Source organism: Struthio camelus, chromosome 19 (assembly GCF_040807025.1).
Source record: "Struthio camelus isolate bStrCam1 chromosome 19, bStrCam1.hap1, whole genome shotgun sequence".
Lineage (NCBI taxonomy): Eukaryota > Metazoa > Chordata > Aves > Struthioniformes > Struthionidae > Struthio > Struthio camelus.
In genome coordinates this window covers 10,935,442-10,958,577 of record NC_090960.1, presented here as the reverse complement: position 1 = coordinate 10,958,577, position 23,136 = coordinate 10,935,442, and the positions used below count along the sequence as shown (strand labels likewise).

The window sequence follows — 23,136 nt, the reverse complement described above, 5'->3', positions numbered from 1 at the left end:
TCTTTCATATTTCACTCTAAATTAACTGCAGGTTATCAGCAAAATTTTTTTAAAATATATATCCTGAAATACTGTTGCAAATCATCAGACACCAATCAAGTAGTTGAGGTAAAGCTCAAACAGTTTTACATTTGAATTAGTTTGCAGTTTTTATGAGGCCCCGCTTAGTTTTCTATTCTTGACATATAGAGCGGGGTAAGGAAGTTTTGTGTCTGTTTTTAGTAATCTTAAAAGTTTTCGTACATCTATAGTTAACTATAGGAGTAACATTCTCTATATAGTTACGTGAATTAGTAGAAACCAGGAAATCATTTTAAGAAATGGTGGTTTCTTTGTAATTCTGTTAAGCTCCAGTTCTGTGATAGACGTAGGATTAATGTCGTTTTGGTATAAAAGTACCAGGTAACTGTTAGAACTGACTGTTCTATGAATCTGTATTTGAAAGTGACTTTTGCGATTGCCACCTTCAGTTATGTTAATAAGGTAAGAGATGATGTAACTTAAATCAAAATCTTTACCGTGTGTTAATGACATCAAAGTACAGTACTGATCTTTGGTTTTGGAATGCATAATTTTTTAGTAGGAAAAATCAACTTTTGTATTCTCTTGCTTTTTGCTATCAGATAAGCATAAGGAATATCAATTCATCTTTCACCCTTTTCAAAATAAATGCGTCTGATTAATTTGTTTGTATGTGATCAGGAAATTACATTCTCTTGTAAATACTAGTGCTTCGTGAGGAGAGATGTGTTTCAGAGAATAAGCCTGCTGTGGAGGAATTCTGCTACTGTTTGTTTATTTTGGGGCATGTGTAATTGTTATGCACAAAGCAATTCATTTTTTCATGTAGTCATCCCTAAACTTCAAAATAAGAGATTTATTGTATTTTATTCAATAACTATAGCAGTGACTTCAAGAACTGTTAACCCTCACTCCATTAGGTAAAATTGTGTAAACCACTGAAAAAATGAAGTGCAATTTTGAAAAAATTTACAAGTTTGTCATGTAGCAGTGTGAAGTCATCTCTTCTGCAACCTGTAGTGCGTTTTCACAACAGACTTGAGTTTACTAATAAGCTAATGTCTTCCATGGAACTTCATACCGAATTATCGGGAAGATGGTTTTATCTACTGCCTTGCTTATTTTCCCGATAAAAAGTTGATGTGTAGTGACATTTATTTTCTGCGACTTCCTGCCTTTAAGGAGTTTTTTGACCTAGATAAAGCAGTTGGAGGGGAGGAACCATATATATATTTTTTTTTCTGCAGCTATTCCGCACTGGATGGCATAGAAAATAAACATTACATTTTTCAGTTAAGATTTCACTACTATTACTGCATCACTGGAGAGTGAGGCTCCAGTAGGTTCCTTGAAGAGCTAGTGCAGATCTGTAATTTTGTAATACATCGTTTTCCAGAGTAGTAAAGAAGGTCTATAAGTGATTGGAGTCTGTAAGTCGCTCCTTATTTGTTTGCATGCTTGTACTGCAGCTGCTGAATGTGCTTCTGTGCTGTACTTTCTCATCAATAACGCGAATCATAAACTTTTAAAAAGAAGCATCTTCAAGTATGCTCTAGAGTTGAGTATTTGTGAGAGTAAAAATTGCAGCACTACAGATGTTTTAATGAATGCCTATATGAACACATCACCTTTTTGTTTGTCCATGTGCACCAAATAAATTGAAAAACATGAGCAGACTGATGAAGTTATGCCCATGCTTAACTGTAAACATTAATGTTGACTTCAGCAAGACAGCACATGCAAATGAACATTTTTGGAGTCAGTGCTGTAAAGTAAAAAAGCCAGAGACGTGCCAATATCAAAGCTTTATGAAGTATAAAGAAATTGGTATGAAGTTGACCAGAATTAATTTTAATTCAATGTTAATTTAAGAGTTCACATTAAGAATTATGGAAGGGACCTCTGTCCCAGTGCCTGGTCAAAGTAGAGGTGACTTCAGCTTTGGATCGCTTTGCTTAGGGGCTTGTCCAGTTGAATTCTGAATATCTCCAAGGACGGACAAGTGTTAACTATTTAAAATGTTTCATGTAACTAGTGCCTCGTATTGAAAAAGTATTATCTGTATTTCCAATACTAGAACTTTGGGACTATACCAGGTGGTTAGTCTACTGTAAAGGTTATGGCTAAATCATGAAAAAACTACTTGATCACTACTTAATACTTTCATTGGTTATCCAAAGTAAAGGCAATTGCTGATAAATATTTATAGGTGATATTAATGTTGGTAAGTCACAAATGATAGCAAGAACAAAAAATGGACTTGCTTGTTAATGTCAGTGCGTTTAAAAAAAAAAAAAAGAAAATAAAAGGAAAAAAAGAAGAGAAAGAGTGCATCTCAAGAAAGATGTGCAGGCCAGATCTGCAGAGTAGAAACTTCTGAGGAGTAGCGGTTGAGTGCATTTGGAAGTCATGAGCAAAGAGAAATCATTAGATGCTTATACTGAGATGGTGTGGCAAGGCAGAGTAATATGATGTTTGTGTTTGGAAATAGGGGAGCTGTATCAGGGAGCACTGATGAGATAGATGCTGGAATTCCATATGGCTCTGGACTCAAAATTCATAATAAAGAATCTCACAAAACTGCAAGGTTTTAGGAGGTTTAAAAAAAAAAAAAAAGCTGGAGGAAATACCATACAGTGAGAGACTTGAGGAGTTCAATATGTTTGGCTTATCAAAAAGGAGTGCAAGGCGGCTGGATGGTTGTATATATGCTTTTATGGGGAGGAACTGCAGAGTACTAAAAGGCTTGCTAATGGAACAAAAACAGGCATCGAAAACCCAAAGGCTGGAAACAGAAGTCCCGTGGTTTGAGCTAAGCACAGATTTTTAGCAGTGCTGAAATGGCCTGCTGATAGGAACGACAGACTCTCCATTTCTCCATCTCTTGATCTTGTAGATAAAGATACAATTCCAAAAAGACATCTTCCTGGAAAAGATGCTTTGGATGCAAAATGTGCCGTGGTGTTTAGTCAGAGCTGATTATTGGGCTCAGTATATTTACAGTAGGATGAAATTTAGTGGCCTAGGGCTAGAAGCGTATAGTAGGTGAAGCTTCTTAACTGTTCAGGCTTTACTTCTGCTGCAAGTCCTTGTTTACTCATGTCCCATTGGGTTATAGCAAGGAGTTAGTACTTGACTTGTTTTTTAATTAATGTTACTGCTAAAGCGTCTGACATCTAGTCAGGCGTTTGTGCATTTACACTTACTTTTCCGTATTCTTGTACTCAAATAATTTGATTCTTGTTCATTATCTTCTTAGTCTTTTATTGAAGTACACAGTACAGTTTCAAAGATAATTTTCATGTCGATCAATGTAATACCTGGCGATTCTCTGAAAATTCTTGTTCTTCAAATAAGTCTGAGATACAGCTCCTTGGGTAAAAGCTTGCTAGTTCTCATGTTGATAAAAAGTCGGGTTAACATCTAATAGAAAACGTGATTACCCTTGTACTGAAATTACACTCAGATTTTCTAAAGCACTTAAGGAAATTAAGATGAATGTGTGGTTTTGGTTTGGAGGTGATATGGATGAACTAGCATGTCACTCTTAACATCTGATTCTTACTGACACCTTAATATATGGGAGCAAATAATGTGCCTAACCTTTTCCTTCTTTGCCTTTAGAGTGAGGGTAACGGGTATGCTCATCAGAAACGTAGGAGTGAATGTCTGTAGGCTGCTTTAAACTTTAGCTTACACAAAATATTTTAATCTGCTTTTCAGAATTTTGTTTATGTTAAAAGATGAACTTATTTCTATCTGGAAACAGAGTAATTGATATCAAGTGCCGAGATTTTTAGAAAAGTTAGTAAGTATTCAGACTATCACAGATGGGAAAAATTAGTTTAACTTCTACTGAAACATCAGTTCCCTCAAAAAAAACACCTGTAATATTAGTATCCTAGCACCGTGGACCTCATTGTGTGATCTGTTGTTGTACTAAGTGTAAGGTAAGAGTCTGATTTATTTATGGAGATACAAGCACTTAAAAAAAACTCGACAGATAATTAAGGCTGAGAATGGAGTTAAGGACATTAAAGACTTATGTCTAGCTGTGACTTGCATAAATACCTTATAAGCATATATATGTGCCAAATTTGACTTACCATTTTTTATTGTTCTATGGACGTATTTGGAATACTCTAACTAGAATATAATTTGAGCAGACAAGGCATAAACACACAGCTTATATACCTTAAATTAGTTATATTGTAATCAACAAATCAGTCTATGTAAGTACAGTATACACACAAGGAAGTAGTTGGAAAGTATGAATGATAGAAGCGGACTCTTTAAGAAAAGAGTTTCCTTCCTTAGGCGATATTCCTGTATTCTAGTTTTCCTAGATGGATGAGGAAGGCCTGTATAGCAGTGAGAGCAAACAGAGACTTAAAAGAATAAAATAAGACTAAAAAGAGTAAGGCTTAGACGAGAGGAGGGTGAGTGTACCCATGCAAAATTCTGTGTGAGAGGATGAGTTCAAATTTGAACTAGAACAAGCTGGTAATTTAAGCAAGCTGAAAAATAGTGTAAGAAGGGTGATAAAGAGGATTAATTTAGCCTCATGCTATGCACAGATTAGAAAAACGAGAGAGGAGAATTGAGTTCCTACATGAGAAGGATGAGGGCATGGATGTGCTCTTGCTTAGGAAATGGAGAGGGAATTGATGGGGTCTGGAGCTGTTAACACAAGGAGAAGTGGGTTTTCTGGGAGGCTTGAAAAAAGACTGGGAAAAAGTTGGAAGTCCTTAAGTTTGAGAGCTAAGACTGAAAGGTGGTGCAGTTGTCATCTCTACAGAAAGCAGAGAGGCTCTGACTTTGGTAGTTAATTTGGGGAAAGGTGATTCAGAAGAGCCTGGGGTCTCACTTTAGAGAAACAGGCTGTTCTTTCGTGAGCATCTGAGCCAATCTAGCACGTCAGTGTTACTGAGAAGGACCGTGGAAGGGGAAGGCCTTGCTCCCTGCAGCGCTCCCAGCTGCAGGTCCTGCCGGCTTTGAAGCTCTTCAGATGTTCCACGAGCCGCTTGAAAGTCACTGATGTGTCGGCTTTTTTTGGTATTTTGGGTGATTTTTCTGTTACATTCAAGTGGCTTGCAGAGAGGTCTGACAAGTACTGGAGCTGGCATGAGGTATGTGGTGGGCCTGCACAGACTTTCAGCAACAGCCGAGTTGGCTTGCTGCGTCTTGTGGAATCATACATTAAGTAATTGCAGTTACAAGACCCATTATGCTCTGTGAAGTAAAAATGGAAAGGAAACCAAGACCCCAAACAGGAATAAAAGAGAAAACCAAGATTAATTTAGGTGTACTAAAAAAAGCACTTGCAAAGCAGTATAAAAAATGAAATGTTTAAATTCTAAAAGTTATTGGGAGAGCAAGCTTTTTGATGTTGGGTTATGGTGCTCTATTTATTTGAAGTCTTTTAAAAAAAAAAAAAGTGAATGTTAGCTTCACAAAGATTCACTTGAAATGTAGTGGCTCTTCTTTTCCTTCTCCTTAAGGTTTGTTAGCCGTTGTTTCCTACCTTTGGTTAATGTATACTTGCTGGCCCTTTTCCGTGAATCTCTGCATGAATTTGAATGCATACAGAAAATCACAAGAGAAAAAAGGGCCCGAGTTTTTTTCCCTGTGGGCCATCTCGCAGCTCTAATACATGGCGTCTAGTGCAGCTCTAATACATGGTGTTCCGTGTGCTAAATCATCGTGTCTCTTGCTTGAAGGTAGACTTTGCTCCATAGGTCATTAGTCCAGTTGGTGGTTTAAGTGTATTGTAGACTATGGAAGTGACAAGCTCTAGGGAAAATTGAGCTTTAGTCTATAGTGGAGGTAGATGGCCGAATTTGTTTTTCCAGAAAGCTCTCTTATCTTGGAAAGCAGACTTTCTACCTGTAAGGCAGGTGACTGACTAGAGCCCGTGCAGCATTCCCATTTTCTTCCTTGGAAACACTGTAATCTGTTTGAAAGAAAAAATGAATTTGAAGAAAAGTCTGTAACCTCTCTGTTTTCTATGTGTCCTTTGTTGCTGAAGCCTCATATATCCGTTAGGTTGTCAGGAAATGTGCGAATCTGCTGAAGAGACTCTGCAGCTAGATAGTATGTGATTTGGACTTCCTGTGTTATCTTTTGAGGTTCTGTTTAAAGTCTGTTTGGTAGGAGCAGAACCATTTAAAACAAAAAAAAAAGTTATCCTTTGAGAGAGAGCTTTTTTCTTCACTCCTTTAGGCAGGACAGTAAAAACAGACTACCATTTCAGGTGGATTTATTACTGGCCAAGAAATAAGATTAGCTGATCCAGCTTTCCAAAACTACCTACGTAGTAGGCTTGAAAGTAGCCTGTGCGTTTGCTCCCTGTTCTGATCTGACTGGCTTCTCGCTGTCACTCCGAGACTGCCTTCAGACGGGATGAGGTGAAACATTTGAAAAAAAAAAACAAACCATTTAGAGGAGCATCAGATCAATCAGATCATAGCAAAAAGTGTCTTTCATTTGCAGTACAGTATTCAGTAGACTTGGATGCTGACAGTAGTTAGTAGGAGTGAATTACATAAATTATCATCTATCAAAAGCCTGTTTAGAACCGCCACAGATGTAAGTGTTAAATCACGTATTTAGCGAAGGACACAGTAAAGGAAGCAAGTTATTTCATTTCCTTACACAGTGTGAATAATCTGGGTGTGGCTGGGTTAGGTTCAGATAAGTTTCCTGGTAGGTATTCTGCCTGATCTGCCCTACACCATCATCAGTTGATCTACTTTTGTGTTGCGGTAGTCACCAATTGAAGTGTATGTGTGTTGGGAGGGGAGGGGGGATCTGAGCGAAGCTGCTCTTCTGTCAGGTTAGAGGGGTTTGATGGCTCAGGTGGTCCAGTCCGCCTTTTCATCTTACTAAATGTATTAACTTTTCAGTAGCGTTTGGCAGCGTTTAGGGGCTACAAGCCAAACAGTGACCTGTTATGCTGTTCGAATGATAAGAAATAGGAAAACATTGCTTTGAAGAGTTTGCAATCTATTCTTAAGTAACTTCATTAAAATGACTAGCTTGGGCAATGGGATTCTCATAGAATGATGAAATCCCTCCTCATACAGTCCAACTTGCAGTGATACCATCAACAGCTATAGTGCTTTTTACCTGCCAGCAAGTTTGTAGCTACGTTGCTTAATTGAAAGAGAAATGCTAAAGTGATCCCTCTTTGCTATGAGTGTTGTGAAATGAATGCAGCAGTGAATTCTGAGTTTAGGGTGGGCTTCACAGTTTGTGGTTGATGTAATATTATTCATTCAGCTTTCTAGATATTGATAATAGCTACAAACATTTTGGACCTGCAAACCACAGTGTGTGTGTCAGTTGAAATGATCAAATGACAGGCACGTTTAGCAACACAGGAAAGAAATGCAATAGGTAAAAACCACAGTAGAACTTCAGTTGTTTATCCTCTTGAAATGAAATTCACGCCTTTGTTTTTAAAACCTCTTCCTGGTATTGGTCTGTCCATAAAGCTGAGAAATGCGCCTCGTCTGTATTATCAGCAAATTCCAGAACCGTGTAACAGTGCTTATATGCCTTGTGAACCCTGGCAAGACACAATAACTTTCTACAGTTAGCGTTACAAAGCTGTCCCCTTTCTCACCTGTTTCATCACTTAGTTTTTGACTAGCTGCGTCCCTCCTCTTTTTTCCCTTCCTCCTGAAGGACTGCGGCCTCTGAGGAGTGCTGTGGTTTGAGCGTGCATGTGAATACACACAGTGACTTGAGAAATTTCTGAGAGTGGTTAAGCAGAGGAACGGAGTGAGATGGAGCAAACAATAACCCGCAAAGAGGCAACAACATGGGCCTTTCTGGAAGTATTTAATTTGTACTTGTTTTCTTTGCTTGAATATTCAACTCTTCGAATGTCCAGGCTTTCTGTAACAAAACTTTATTATAAATCAGATTCTGCCAGACTTCTAATAGGGTTTTTGGTTTTGTTTTGTTTTTTTTTTTTAATTCATTCTAGTAGCCATTTTTTGGTTTGAAGCTTAGTCTGCGGCTTAGTCAGTTTTCTTTCACTGTGACTTAATAGGGAAATGGAAAAATGTGGCAGTAATTTAGGGTTAAAGGGAACTCGCCCAAAGATGAAATGAGAAAACTCATTCTCAGCTGGGAGAAGAATTCAGAGCCTCCCACCTGTCTTGATGTGGTAAAGATGTAAGATAAATCTCGATCATGAATTCTTTTCAGAATTTTAAATTTCCGTCATGAATTTTGGCCTGTTGTGAATAGCTTTGTACTGCCTGTTGCAGTACAGGCAGCCAGAGCAGTCATCTGCAAACACACCCTAGTACACAAATGTTTACTTTTCTGTCAGTAGTGAAATAACCCTGCTTGTTTTATGGTATGGTTATTCTGAGATTGGAAGATTGTTGAGCCTAGAAGAGATCACTAACCCCAGCTAGCTACTGAGCTATAAGTAAGTTTGGTCTGCTGTGGGCTAGTAAGTACCCAAGATTTTTAGGTGAGGTTACTCACTGTTCTCTAGGGTTGTCACCAAAATGGGTGTTTTTCAGCCTTTTATGGAAAGAGGCAGCCAAAATTATCCTTTTATGTACTGTGGATGCAAACCATGCAAAAAACCAACAACAGAAAAGGCAAATGAGTGCAAATAATTCAGCTCTCAATCAGAAGGATAAAATAAAATAGAGCTCTAACAAAAATTTTAAGTTTGAGGTTAGTGCTCTAAAGTTCCTCTGGCTTAGTAATAGCCAAAGAAGATATTAGTCACGTTTGTCTATATTGGCAAGATGATTTGCCCGTTCTTTGTGTTAGCAGTATTGTAGCTGAGAGTCGTGTCATAAAATAATTGAACTTAATCTTAAAAACACAGTTACATTATTGCTACCCTGTATTCTATTTAAGAGTGTGATTTTTGACTCTTTGAGAAATAGGATGGTGGACAGGGAGAGGAGGCTTGAGGAAAGCATTTCGGAGGAATCAGATTTGATATTTAATGAGAACTAAGTGCAAGGACTGTATTTAGTACTTTCTAAAGTTTTTGAAATCTGGGAAAAAAATGGAGTTGTGGAAATGAACATGGGAGAGGGTAATGTAGAAGTGAGTTGCCCAAGTATTTTTTTTGTGGTGGGGGGTGGTGGTGAGAAAGTAGGTGGTTTGGGGGGAGATATATATTTCATAATATTTACTCTGCTTCCTAGTCTTCTGTATAGAAACATGTTTACCAGTTCGTCCGCCTTATTTCCAAGGTCATTGATTGTGTCTGCACATTTTTGTCTTCTAAAGAACATTTGATACGAGTAGGATTAGGTGATCTTCTTGTTCTTTCAGTTAAATTTCTTATCTTGAAGGTCTGAGTAGTTTAGGGTTAAAGACTTCCAGATAAATGTAGGTAACTACTGGGGTGGGGGGGGGTTGGGTGCCTGTTGCAGTGACATTGCATTTCAACTTGGGAGATCCCTGGGCTCTAATTAAGGAAGGGTTGGCTACTGGACGTGTTACACTGATGCACTTTTGTCCGCCTTATAACTGTTTAGTCTGTAGCAGCTGCTTGCTCAAACTTTCCACAAGAGATTTAAAGAAGAGAACATATATGACTGTGCTGTGTTTTTATAGGGACATTTTGTGGAAAGTAAACTGTTGGATGGAGGACGTACTGACAGTGTCTGAACAGTGAGAGCCAGAAGCTGGGCTGATAAGGTTCTTCACCGAGTGTGGGAGACTTTTATTTTTAAATATGAAAGGTCCTTAGGTACTTGTATTGTGATGGTTCACACCATCTTTTAAGTCATTAGAATCACCCTCTTGAAGGTGTTCTAAATGGAGACAGGATTTGACTTGTACAGGTAGTGATTTAATATAAAAATACAAAGGAAAGAGAAATCCCTCTAGGGCACATAAAATTCAAATACTAAAGGATGAGTATTTAAAAGGAAGAATATAGATCTAATCACAGCCACTGATCTGAATGCAGAAAGTGTTGACATGGTCCAAAATTGCCGTACGGTAGTGAGGTGGTGACCCTTTCTCTAATGGTGCTAGCATGTCTGGGTGTCAGCACCGAGAGCACCTTTCTTGGTGGCCTTTACAGAAATTGAAATGACTGCAGAGTGGAGAGAAAGAGCTGGCTGTTAAAGTAGTTACTTGAAGTTGTGTGTTTGAACTCGGAGTGCTTTTCTTCTGTATTTTGGAATCGTAAAACTACACCATTGCATTTAATTGTCACCTGGGAAACGGGCTGCATCATGTTGTGTGTTGCTATGTTTGGGGCTGTGAATGCATAAGGAAATTGTGCACAGCATCAAAGGATGCTGCTGTTCTGAGGTGTAGGTGCGTGCACATTTCATCGGTAGAGCGGATCCAAGCAGACAGTTGCCTCTTGAGAACCGCGGATACAACAATAGCCATTTTATATAATCTTACATAAACTGAGCCTACTGGTTTTAAAGTTGCTTCACACTATCACTAGTTATACTTAATGTTAAGTACTTTAAATGGGTTGGTGCCAAGCAAAGCATTGTTTGGAGTATGGCGAAATAACCTGCAAGCCAAAATTAGCATGTATCCGTTCTGAGCGGTGTGTGTTTCGTCAGGGCTGCCCAGATCATGTCGTCCCTGAAGGCAGCGTATTTCAAATTTAAATGTTTGAGCTATTACAACGTGGAACGTACTGGTGAACGGTGCCAATAGCATACGCTGAACATATGACCAGCACATGCCCCCTCTTCAGCCTAGCCTGTGCATTATGTAGTTTGTGTTCAAAGCTGATTATTTTTGAGAGTTTTTTTTTTCCCCCCTCGCAATGTCAAGCACTCAGCCTTTTGTGTTTCTTTTCTCTTACTTTCTACTGTTGCTGTTGATTCTGAATTTCAAAAATTTTCTAGTGTGGCTATTACCACCATCACTCCTATTTTGTGCTGGTTCTTTCAGGATGCAGTCCTTGGTATCTCCTGCGCTAGCTGAAACTGGAGACCAGTCTGATTATTTTCAGCGTGAAATCAAGAGATAAAATGACCTTATACTTCATCTGTTGGGACTTGGTCTATATTCATTAGTTAGGTGTGCTACCTCCTCTCTGCGTAACTTTTTTTTTTTTTTAAACTGTTGTGTTTAATATCTGTGAAAGCGGAATTTTTTCTTCCTCCCTTGTCACCTTTGTTTAGACAAATGGTGTTAAGCATATAGTCCTTTTCTGATCCTTGAAGCCGTTTTTGCTGATAGCTCAAGTTCACAGACTACTGTGAACCGTTAGTCGCATAAACTTTGTGCTGTGGATTCTGGCACAAGAAGTCTGAGCGAGCTCTGACCCAGGTTGGCAGGCTGCGGAGTACTGGGGAGCGGAAAATAAATAAAACCTAAATGTACACACAAATATAATGCATCTTTGCTGTCCGTTTCATAACGTTTTAGGGAATATTACCTCCCTAACGGGATCAGGCCTGGCACACGCAATGAATGCGACTTGGTGAGCTTTTCAGAATGGATCAGCTCTGATTGCTTCTGTGCGCTGTAGCCAGCATGTTTGATCATAGTGTACTACTTTATATAGATCACTTTCTTAAATACAGCTTTCTGCTGAGGTAATGCATTGAGCTGCGGGGTATGCTGTTATGGAAGGCTTTTGCTTCTGATGTTAAGTACATTGACAAAATTTATTTCTCAAGAATTTAGTACATCTGCAGTAATTCAAAGCATCTTTCTTGTTGTTTCTGTTTTTAATAGAGAATATTTTTTATTTTCACACCAGATTTATATTATAGTACCGATTTATTAAAATGTGAAGAATAGTTCCTTCTCTGAGGTTTAAGTGTGCCTGTATATGCGATTCAATCAGAAGATAAGCTGTAACTAACCCTTTGGTCTCAAGGTCAGTTAAAAGCAATTAATTGAGAGTTGCAGCTGAAAGAACCATCCTGTTCCGTCCCTTGCACTAGCTCTAGCGCTCAGATCGTGTGCTCCGGTCAGATTAGTTCCCTGGTATGCCTGAAAATCAATCCCTTGAAGGAGAGGGAGTGAAAGAGGCTCAGGATTAGTCTTCTGTCAGATCTCCAGGCAGAAGTGCACTTTTTTGGTTTGCCAGATGGGAAGAAATTCATAAGGCTGATAAAGTGTTTTCACACAGTCTTACATTGCAGTTTTATGAACGTTGGAGCCAATCTAAAGATTCGCCACTGTTGAAAGGTGGAGGTCTTGCTCACTCTCTCTCTAATTCCTGGTCCTGGCCCCATTGGTGCAGCTTCCCCCTTCCCCAGCACCCAGTGGGTGCCCTTATGAGACAGATCTCCTCACTAGCTCCAGAGAACGCTCTTCCCTTTTTAAAATTTTATTTTGCTGCGTTAGTTGGCGCTGCATTAGCGAGTTGAACCAGCTCACTGAGGGGCCTAGCAAGCCCCGCAGCTTAGCCAGAAAATCCCTGGCCTCCTCCCTCCTACTCCGCAGGCAAAAGAACAAAGTGTTTTTGGACGCTGCTTCTGCAAGGAGCAGATGTCCATAATGAAAGACCTCTTTGAAGATGCCATCGAGGTACATTAGCAGAAGAAGGAAGAAAAGTGTCCACTTTGGACCCATATCCCAAGAGGAAAAGTAATGAAACTGTGCTTGTACTATTTTTAATGGTTTCCCAAACGTTGCTACGACAGAAGGTCCTCATCTTGCACTTCAACGCGGAATAACTCTTTCAGTCTCTTTGCAGCAGCTTCCCCCCAAAGATCGTGGGTTTCTGCTGGTTTCTGTGAGGCTTTGTGCTTTGTTTTTTGAAGAGTGACAAAGAGTTTAAGAGTTTCAGATCGCGTTTTAAGCTTTCTGCATCAGGTGAGGGTGTCCTGTCTCGTTGCCTTTACAGTTCCAAGGGAGAAGTCCCTAATTCTTGTGTCGCTTTTTATATAAGCCGACTGTTGCTCTCTCAGGGGAGAGCAAAACTGGTTGTAAGATATAATTTTGTAACTGAGCTAATTATGCTCTGAGATCTTCAGGATGTGATGCCTGATGATGATTAGGGGAATAATAGTTTAAAAATATCCGATGACACTTCTTGGCTCTTTTTGAAAACCATGATGTGTAAATTTGTATCTTAAAGTTAAGGTTTGATAGCAAACTTGCAGTACATGGCGGGGAAAAAATGCTGATTCTTTCATTTTTCAGGAGGGATCATAAAAACAATAGTTTTATGTAGATTGCTTTTAATTACCTAAGGTGTCTGATATCTTTTTAGCTTTCCTGACTTCTTTCTCTATAAACTGGAGAAGCGTACATGTTGTTATGGAACAGGATAAGGCTGTGCACATGCCCTCTCTACAGTTGTTAAAATATCTTTGAGAGCTTCGTATTTCAATGTTTCTTCTCTTCTCCATTTTTGCTTTGATCCTTACAGAATTTAAAAATAGAAATACTTAGTCTTTTACTTGTCCAGATGGGTGTTTCTAAGATCATCTTGTATAAATAAGTTGTGATGTATGAGTTTAAAAATGACGGAAGCGGGATCCAAATGTATACTAGTGTTTGTCGCTATTTCTGCATTTCAGATAATTTTAATTTAGGGCTGACCTTAAGTGTTGTGGTAAATACATTTTTGATGTCATTTCCAATAATAATATATAGATTTAGAAATATGTATTTTCTGGGTGAAGGTTTATTTGTTGTCATTACTGAATGAGGTTTAATATAACATCTTACACATACATGGAAATTTGGAAACCAGACACTTTTCTGGAGCTGGGGGTTAACGTTTCAACATTGTATATCTCTCTGAGAATCTACGTCTTTCAAATGTTGGTTAGTTTTCAAGTCTAAATGGAAACATGGTAATTTAAAGTACTGTCAAAAGTAGTGTTTGCAGTTCTTTTTTTAAACAGTAGTGTATGCATGGAACTTGCTTAAATGTTTGCATTTTATTCTGTTTTGAAGTAGAAGAGGATTCTGCAGTGGAATTTTAAGGAAATCACATGACAGATGAAATTGTTCTCAAATATGCAATCCTATTTTCAAATTTTCAGTTCCTTGTACTTTCAGAAAGTACATATTTTTATAGCAATCAGTATGGCAGGAATTGCGTAATAGCAGCAAACGTTAAGGTCTCCTGAAATAGGAAATATCCAGCAGATTGGGGGGGGGGGGGGAAGTCATTTAATATGAATTTTTAATCTGATAATTTGAAGGATTTTTTTCCATGACAGTTCTGACAGTCCCATTCAGGGAAGAGTGATGCTCAGCTGATAAGCTGGGGAAGCTTGACTGAGCAAACTTCACTTTTTCTTTTGAGGGGGCGACAGTAAGACACGTTACTTAATATATTTAGAAAAGCTTTGCAAATTTCTGCTCATCGAGGGAAGTTACATTGTTTGAGCAGTTCAGCAGAATGTTCCTCTGGGTAGCTGTACAAGGATCTCTTTACAGTTGATTGCTGTCTCTTTCTTTTTTTTCTGCATTTCAGAACATTAGATAGACTTAAATAACTGTATCAATTTGGCTATACAAGAGGACTTGGCATTAGTTTGTATTCTGGAAGATTTTACTCTCTACCAAGTTGGTTTGGCTCTAACATACCTCAAAAAGGAACCGGAGTTTAAAGCGCAGAGATTGAAAATGGTGGGTGTCTTTGGTATTTTAGACGAAGAAATGCACAGATAGGTGCTACCTCTTCCGGTATGCCCTGAGAGAGCGCAGAAACGAAGCTTTAACCGAGGAAAACTTTGTGTTAGCTTTTTTCACTAGTGCGCAGAACGAGTTGAGCAGCCATGTTAGCGTTTTGCATGGTCATGTTGGCACTAATCTTCACTCCCCACTCCCTCCCACTTTGTACACTGAAATAGTGAGTTACGTACCAGGACATCCCCCTTCCCCCTTTTTGATCTTCTGTTTTTAGGAAATTTAATGATCTAGAAAAGCTGAGTCACAGAATTAACGACAACAAAAAAGTCTGGAGCTTGAAGTTAAACCAAAAGAAACCACTCTTAAGACATGGTTGTTTTAGCATCGGGGAACCTCACATTGGGTTTGGCTTGCATAACCAAACTACATGATTTTTGTCATTACCTTCCCACAGAGTATGCTTTGATATATGGGTTTGATCCGATTGTGAACCTTGCTGCCTGTCTGTAGGAATGCAGTTTAAAGAAAAACAGAAGTTGAATCATGTACAGCAGCGCGCTCTATTTAAATACGACAAGGGGGGCGGGGAAAAAAAAAGCGAAGATGCCACTTTCCACATGCTTCCCTCTCCCAAATAGTTCAATTAGCTTAAAACGAATTAGTAGTGTGGCTTTTTCTGGTCAGTGAAAGTGTTTGCATTTTAATTACCTTTGCTATGGGGTGAAGCAGGAGTTACGATTAGTTAAAAATAGCTGAGATAGTTTAATTTTGCTTATCTGTATGAAGACCTTCAGTCCGGCAAGCAGGTGGGACTTCCTCAGTTGTTTTCCAGCATCTCCTGCTGCGTGTCGCTGGGACTTTTGCAGGTTCGCCTGCACTGGTACAAGTTTATGCACAAATGAATAATAGTTTTAATAGCTTGACAGCTATTCATGCTCTTAAGAAAAACTCTTTTGTTTGTTGTTGTGGCTCATTTAAAGGAAAGCAAATGAGTCCTCTTCTCTTGCCTAGATGTTTTCTGATGCCTAGGATATACGTTTTCAGCCTTTCCCCCCCCCCCCCCCCTAACCCTCAACGGTTACGATGCAGCTTTTTTTTTCAGCTTTGTTTTTGTTAGCTTCTAAATGAATACAAATGTTGTTTGAATTTTTCTGTTTGGAAATAATTAAAAAAAACCCCTGCTCCTAATAGATACATAGGAAGAGAGGCCTGCATAACTTAACACCTTCAAGTTCTTCAGTATGCGTATTTGTGTAGATTTTAATTAGAATGTATGCATCTACTGTGCAGCTTTCCTGCCGGTTTTTCATTCTGTAATGGTAAAGTGCTCGTGAAATGCAAGTTCCTTTAGTCTTCTTTGGGAGGATGTAATAGATTGCTTAAGATAATTTTTGTGTGCACATTTTGCTGTTTGCCATATAGGCTTTTCAGCTACCTTTTTTGCTGTTGTTGTTGTTGTTGTTGTTCCTAAAGCAGCTACTCCTGTGCAGCAGACTCTGATATACTTTAACCTTATTAAAGAAATGGTCTCAGTGTTAACGAGGAAGTGAGTGTTTCACCTGGTTCTGCCTCTTAAAGTGGTTGTAGGAGAAGGAAGCCTAAAAGAAGGGATGATCCAGTGGTTTAAACAAAGACTGAGTGTTGGGGAAAAATATGTTCCGTTCCCAGCTCTGTTGCACGCTTGCCAAAATGACTTGGCCAAGTCACAAATCTGTTTAATCTGTTTTTAAAAACGGGGATAATACTTCATGGGCGGGGGCAGCGGGGATGATGAAATTACAGTGTTCTTTCCTACACTTTTTATCAAGACCGATGCCTTGCCTTTTAAAATTAATGCCTTGCGTTTTGAAATTGTTTACTTATGGCTGCAGTGAAAACACTCTGGTTTTCTCTGCTTTCCTGTTTCCCTGCCTCACTTCTCTCTGTTTTCAAGGGCTGCTGGATCTCTTTTTGCCAGTATTGCAAGGCTTTCTCGCATACGTTGTTCCTGCGTGAATGCTACTAGCTCTAAACTTTGGTGTGCCGTAGGGCTACAAAGAACACTGGATCTGATGTCTTGTGTTGATTTCTGTCCAATACTTTGGGATTTTCTAATGAAAGATGTTACAGAAAGGCAGAGCAGCGTGTTTATTCAGTTGTGGACGAGGCCTTGGAAGTAGTATACGTGGGAACATATAAATGCATTAGTTATAGCCTGAAAGATGGTTTAATTATCATTATGCCGACAAGTTTTATTCCTAGTGTAGTTTGTAGCCTGTGTGCATTTTAGAACAGTAGAAATGTTTTTGCAGGGAGTGCTTGACTTAAGTGATAGTAATCCATTTTGTTAACAGTATCTGCTGTACGCGCTTTCTTGGTGAAGCTAAAAGGTCCTAAGCTAGCCAAGCTTAAATTTTTTTGAAAGGCAGTGAGCACGCACCCTTGCTTACAAATTGAGTTCTTTACTTCCTTTTATGACTAGTAGCTTCTGGAGGCTTATTTTCGGTATTAGGTAGTTCAAGTTTCAGCTTTTGGAAGAGAGTGGTTAGAACAGTTGCATAATAGACTGTTGTGTTTTTAGGTAATAAGTACAGTGCAGCTTTTAAATGAAGCCATCATGACAGTTTTACTTTTTTGAAGAGAGTTGAGTTAGACTATGAGCTGTCAAAAATTCTCTAAAATGTCAGAAAACTTCTATGTTTTGGCTCGCGTCGTTTTCAGCTGGGTTAGTAAATTAATTTCTTCCCTGGAGATAACCAGTGGGACCTGATCGCAGGTAAGTGGAGTAAGTATGTGGCTGGGAGCGGCAGCGGTGCAGGAGGTGGGCAAGAGCTGCCCCGTTTGGCAGCGGTGAGCTGCTGCCTCGCTGCGTCCCGTGAAACCATCCCCTGAGATCAAACTTTTATTCCTAAGAGCTTCTAGATTGTAGTTTTGCTTCGGGAATCTCAACTTAGGCTGCGCTTAGACTCCCTTTAAATTCAATGAAGAATAGGGATCCCTTGACATGATTTCTCCAAGCCGTTTTAGACCTCTCCCTTCAATGAGATTTGTACCCTTGTAGTGCCTGTTGCTTTCCTTTCACTGTAAAGATAGATGACTGTCATAGATTCAGGTTTATACTTGGAGAAATTAATCCCATGCGTCATGCTTGCTCTGATTAACCTTTGCACCTCTGTGGTGTTGTTCCCATATCTGTACAGTAACAATAGTTAACACACATTCTACAAAGAGTTTTGTATTTAGTATATACATATATTTTTAATTCCTGGACAGATGACTGTCTGACTCATTAAATTGCCTGTTATTTTTATTCGTTTTTATCCTTCTATGCTTTCCTGCTGCCCCTCGAAACATTCTAGGATTTGAGAACCTGGCGTGGTCTTAGGAGGATAGTTCAGGAGTGCTTCTTGAGGTGTATTTTCTAAAGGCAACGTGTTTGTTGTCGATTGCTCTAATTAGCTTATCTTTGCTTTGTAGTCTTCAGACGCTTTTGTAATCTTGAGTGGTTCTTGAGCGTCCGAGTGATGAGTCTGTATGCGGCAGAGCAGTCGTTGGGGGTGAAATCTCTGGTGGGGTCTCTGCACCCTCACTAAGACGGGTTCAGGAATTTGCAAATAGAGGAAACAAAACTGATCTAAACAAACATTCTGCAGAGTACCGCTGGTTAAAAGACTGATCTCAAAATATAACTTAAAATCTTAAAATAACTAGCTTTGGACAGGCCCAGGACATCCAACATCCTTAGGCAGGTGATTGTGAAATGTAATTATTGCCCACAGCTTTTTGAGAGGAGTCTGAGAAAGGTCTGTTCTGTTCCTTGACCACGCAGGCAGATTTAAAGAGGAAATTTAACTGTGCTGTCTGCTCAAAATTAAAGTTGGTAGGAAGCAGTTTTTGTCATTTCTCAATGGCCTGAGTTAGTCATGGCTTTCTAGGTGAAATAAAGGACTATTTTGCTCTCGGAAGCAGCGTCCTAGCTTGAAAAGCCCATCTAAAGTAAACTTTACTCCCTTGATTCGGGAACGAAGTCTTTTCTGTGCAGCCTTGCTTCTGGGGGTAGCTGTTCTTTTGGTAACGATTAGGGAGCTTTGGCACAGTTTTGCAGTAGCGTGCGGGTCTCTGATGAGGTAATACATGCGGTCTTTTGTTACTGAAGTAACTAACGTGGGAGTCATGAGTGCTTTTTTATGATTATGCTTGCGTCAAAACACATCATGACAGCACTTGTTCACTGTGCTTCTTCCCCTTTCTGTTTTAATTGTAAGGGATAGTAAAATGCCAAGTAGGGTCTGTATTTAAATATTTAGCTTTAAGCAGTTTTGTCTGGTTTGCTGAGAGCTTTTATTTAGCAATGAATAACATTGCTGTTATAACCTCAGTGTTTCCATCTGACCTTCTGCATCCGCCACAGCTGAGGGTGGGACGCCAGGCACCTTCTGTACCTGGCTAACCTGGTGACAAAGGGTATAGTGTTTTTAGTTTTTTACTTCAGTTTAGCTGTGGTTATAAATCTTATGCTTTATGAAGAGAGTTTTTGAGTGATCTTTACTGTTCTGGTGAAAGTTTGAACTTGCCTATTTGATAGTAGGAAACCACTGTTAAATGCAGTTATCTGGAAGGAAGAAGGAATGTATGTGTGTTGGGTGTTTTTTGTTTTGTTTAACTTTCCTGTTGCAAGTGTGTTGTTTCTTTTTCTTTGTTTTGTTTTGTTTTTTAAACGGGAAACTGTTGTCTTACAGAGTTGTGTATGCTCTATTGGGACTTGCAACAGCCATTTGAAATTTGGAAAAGATAGAGGCCCATGATCTTTTGGACAAACTTTAATTTGTTTTTACAGTTTAGAACAAAATTTAAGGATAGAGACCACACAACCTGACTCTGCGCACGGCTTTTGTGTACAGAGATGCTAAATACCCGAAAATGCAGTGTTTCCATAGGCGGAGTTTCTTTTGTATTCACAGGCTGGGGAGCCTCAAATTCCAGAGGCATTACATGAGCAGTTTTAATGAATTAGTGTCTGGTTTTCCTGCAGCAGATGTGACAAGCAGCTTTATAAGCTGCTTCCCATCGATCGCTGTTTTCCAGCTCTTTTGTGTCTTTCTTTTGCTTAGAGAAAAGCAACGGAGAGCTTGGTTTCTACAGTAACTGCTGCCTACATTCTTGCCTGCAGGCCAATTTCTTTCTCGGTTCCTGCAGCCTGTGCAGGGCTACTGTATTGAATTTCTTTCTTTTTTTTTTTTTTTTCGTCTTGCTGGTTTAAATATTTTACCCTGTAAGAACAGAGGAGAATGCAGTGGGAATTTGTGCTTTTGATATGTGTATTTTTAATTAACTATAGCGCATTTACAGGACTGTAGCAACACTTGAACGTTTTTTTTGCTGCCGATCAATACCAATATTTCTGGGGTTGGTAGTTAAAGGAAATTAAACGTCTGACAGCTGAAGCAAGAATCTCTGAAAATTTGGCACCGCGCTTCTGTTAGCGCTTGTTGTGTAGCGTAATAGTGTGGGGGAGGGGACGAGATCAGCATTAAATTGTTAATAGAGTCAATTACATTTGCAGTGAAATTTGTCGTAGGTGGACAGTTTCAGCACGTGTCTCTTTGGGTCTTGACTTTTGGTCTTGACTTTTTTGGGCTTGGTCCTCTCTTAGAGAAATTGTGGGGAGCATGGTGTTAAAAGTGCATTGTTTCTGATGATGTTACTCCTTTAAGTGGGAAAGGAGAATTAAACATCCATTTCAAACCAGAACACGTGTTTATTACTTGGTTTGTATTTGATGCTAGCAGTTTGGGAATATTCCCATCGTCGTCCGTAGCCTCACGTCATCGGATCATCTTCTGGCACCGACAGGCTTGCTCCAGGGCCTTCTGCAAGTGGGCTAGCGCCGTTGCTGTAACGACTGCCCGCGAGTCTACACGCTTCTTACGCGCTTGCTAAAACTTGAGCGGGGAAATACATAACGTAGGTTTCTTGTGGGGGAGCCGTTCATGTATAACTGGATCCTGCTTCCAGCCTTTGCTTAGAATTCTGTAAACCTGTGAAGTTGACCAGCTTGAACGAGCACGAGGCTGCTGCGTGTTTTACCAGGTGTGACGACGCACACGGGTCTTTGCGTTTGAATCTTAAGATAGTGTGAGTATATCCTTTTAGGGTAGTTTTTCATAGAGGTTTATAGCATTGTATGAATAAACACGGCACACCTGAAAACACGCAAATACTTGAGAAAAGTGCCCAGTGCACAACAGATTAAACAAACAAGTAAAAGTCTAACTGCTAGTTTGTTTATTTTTCCCTCCTTACACTGTTGGAGGAAGAGAGGGTTGCAGAGCCCTCCTGGCTGGTGTCTGTGGGGGACGTGCTTTGCAGCCATTGATCTTTGACCAACAGAAATCAATTGCGAAGGATGCAGTGAATTAGGGGAAACGTGTGTGAGGTCAGGAGTCCCTCCCCGGAGGAAATAGCTGCCACTTTTTAAAGGGCAGTTGCTTTTTGGGTAGCTTCAGGAGTGTCCTGACTAGTAATAGCCAAACTTAATTGACTGTAAATTTGTGGCAAATTAGCCAAGTCAGGACTTGGTTTAAAGCCGTGGAGGCAGGGAGGAGAAAGACTCCATCCTAAGACAACACGTGTGTATGTGTGCTGGTAGGAAGTGATACTGCATTCCTGCCGGGGTAGTTTTTCACATTGCTGCACAGGGTGGGGTCAACTGTAAGCAGAAAGGCCTTAAAAACTTCCTTTTTAAAAGGTAGTAGAGGAGTTGAGCTTTATGTTTCTCTAGTTTAAATTCTGGAAGCAATTTTCTTCTGGAAAACTTTTTTTTTTTTCTTCCTAAGAATCGGTGCGGAAAATACATACTACTGCCGCCCATTACCAACCATGTAGAAAGTTTTTATGAAGGTAATGTATAGCAACTCGAAAAGCTAAAACTTCTGGTAGGCACACATAGGTGTACCTCACGTAGATGTAAAAGCAGCTATATTAAGAAAGTGCCCATCAAGGAAGTTCTTTGTTTAGGAAAAGAAGAAAATAATTAATGTGATTATTATTCTAATATAGTGGATTGCCTTTTTTCGGAGTATCCACTGTAAAATTTCCCACAGTCTTACCCACAATTCAATCCTAAGAAAAATGCTGAGTTCTGCAGAATGACCTTTTATTTTGTGATCCAAGAAAAGACTTTGTAAAACAGTCTCTGAACGGTTATTTCTGTTCAAAACTCAAGGAAATGCTTGCTATAAAAATCTGCATGGATCTTTTTCAAATAACCTATATTTTATCAGTAATCGCTTCATGCTGCAAGTTTACCAGGGGCTACTTGATATTGTGGCTCTCTGGATGGTGTCATAAATCTACCGTCACTGTTAGTATGAAGCTCCGGCTTTTTAAACTGCGAGGTACTGTAAGAGTATCTTAAAATTTTGATTCTACTTTAAAGCAATTTAATTCGTCTTTTTAATAAATGTCTTTTTCATTGATTCTGTTTAGGTCTAAAGAAGATGATTCTGTCCTGGAAATGTACCACAGTATTGACTTACAGTTCAATTAAACACAGGCCAAAGTCTTGAAAATACATTTCGGAAGTGAATGCTGTAGTATACGTGTTCTTATTGCTGAATACTCAGAAACCTTTGGGTATAAAATTCAGAAGATTAGATAAAGTTAGAAAATGTAATTGTTTCTTGTGGAAAAGGGAGTGAAGGAGCCGCTTTCTCCTTGGCGAGGGAATTGCCACTCTTCTCCAAGGTAATGAAAGTTCCTGCTTTTAGGTGTCTCAAGGAGATGGGGTTGCGTCTCTGGTCACGGGTTTCATACTGGTTTTGTGTGTGTCGTTTTGGTCTGTGAGGGGAACCAGCTCCAAGTCTTTCTTCTCGGACGCCCCTGTCCTCAGCCTGTAACAGCACAATATAGAGACTATACAAAGACTGAATTTACAGGTAACTGTACTTTTTCTTGAGCTTTTTTTTCTCCAGAGTATTTATAACTGTTTTTATAAAGACTCATCATTTAGTCCTTGCTTATTTAAAGTTCTACGTGAAATAATACTTCAGCTCTAGTTTAATTTAGAACCGATTTCCTAACAATCTGTCGTGATGAAATCGATAAGACATGAAGCAACAAATGGAGAAAAGATGCAGGTGTGCCCCATGTTCCTGCGTATGGAAATCCACTAATTAGCTGAGAGTCCTACAAATTGTAATTTTGAAATACCATGTTCCCATGGATGGTTGGATGCCACCCAGTTTTGACATGCTGATCTTAGATTTGATTGGAAAAAGTGACTTGTAAGAACCCGGCGGAAGTGGTTCCCCACGGGTGGCTTTCTAACCTCGCAGAACTGCCGTCCGTGCTGTTACTCAGCGGTGACCGGGGGCAGGGGACAGACGTCTCTGTAGCAATTTGCCGCGAACACCAAAGTCCTCCATGAGAATTAAGAAAGCAAGGTAAATTAGAAAAGGGACGAAAGCTGTCCTTAAAATAAAAAGATGACTGTGGGTTAGCTACAGAATTCACCCTTCCGTGGAAGGGAGGCCATATCTTTAAGTACAGTGATTTCTGAGT

At 39.5% G+C, this 23,136-nt stretch overlaps 1 protein-coding gene across 2 annotated transcripts in view; it reads left to right on the top strand.

Moving 5' to 3' along the window:
- FOXK2 (forkhead box K2) overlaps positions 1-23,136 on the top strand; it is a 46,925-nt gene that overhangs the window by 6,080 nt on the left and 17,709 nt on the right. Inside the window, exon 1 of one of the 2 annotated variants that reach the window (XM_068913431.1) lies at positions 22,984-23,018. The exons of the other annotated variant lie outside the window; for it this stretch is intronic. Within the exon in view, the coding sequence (XP_068769532.1) occupies positions 22,999-23,018 (20 nt within the window). The 5' untranslated portion in view covers positions 22,984-22,998. Of the gene's footprint in view, positions 1-22,983; positions 23,019-23,136 lie in introns of those variants that run through there. 2 annotated transcript variants of the gene reach the window in all.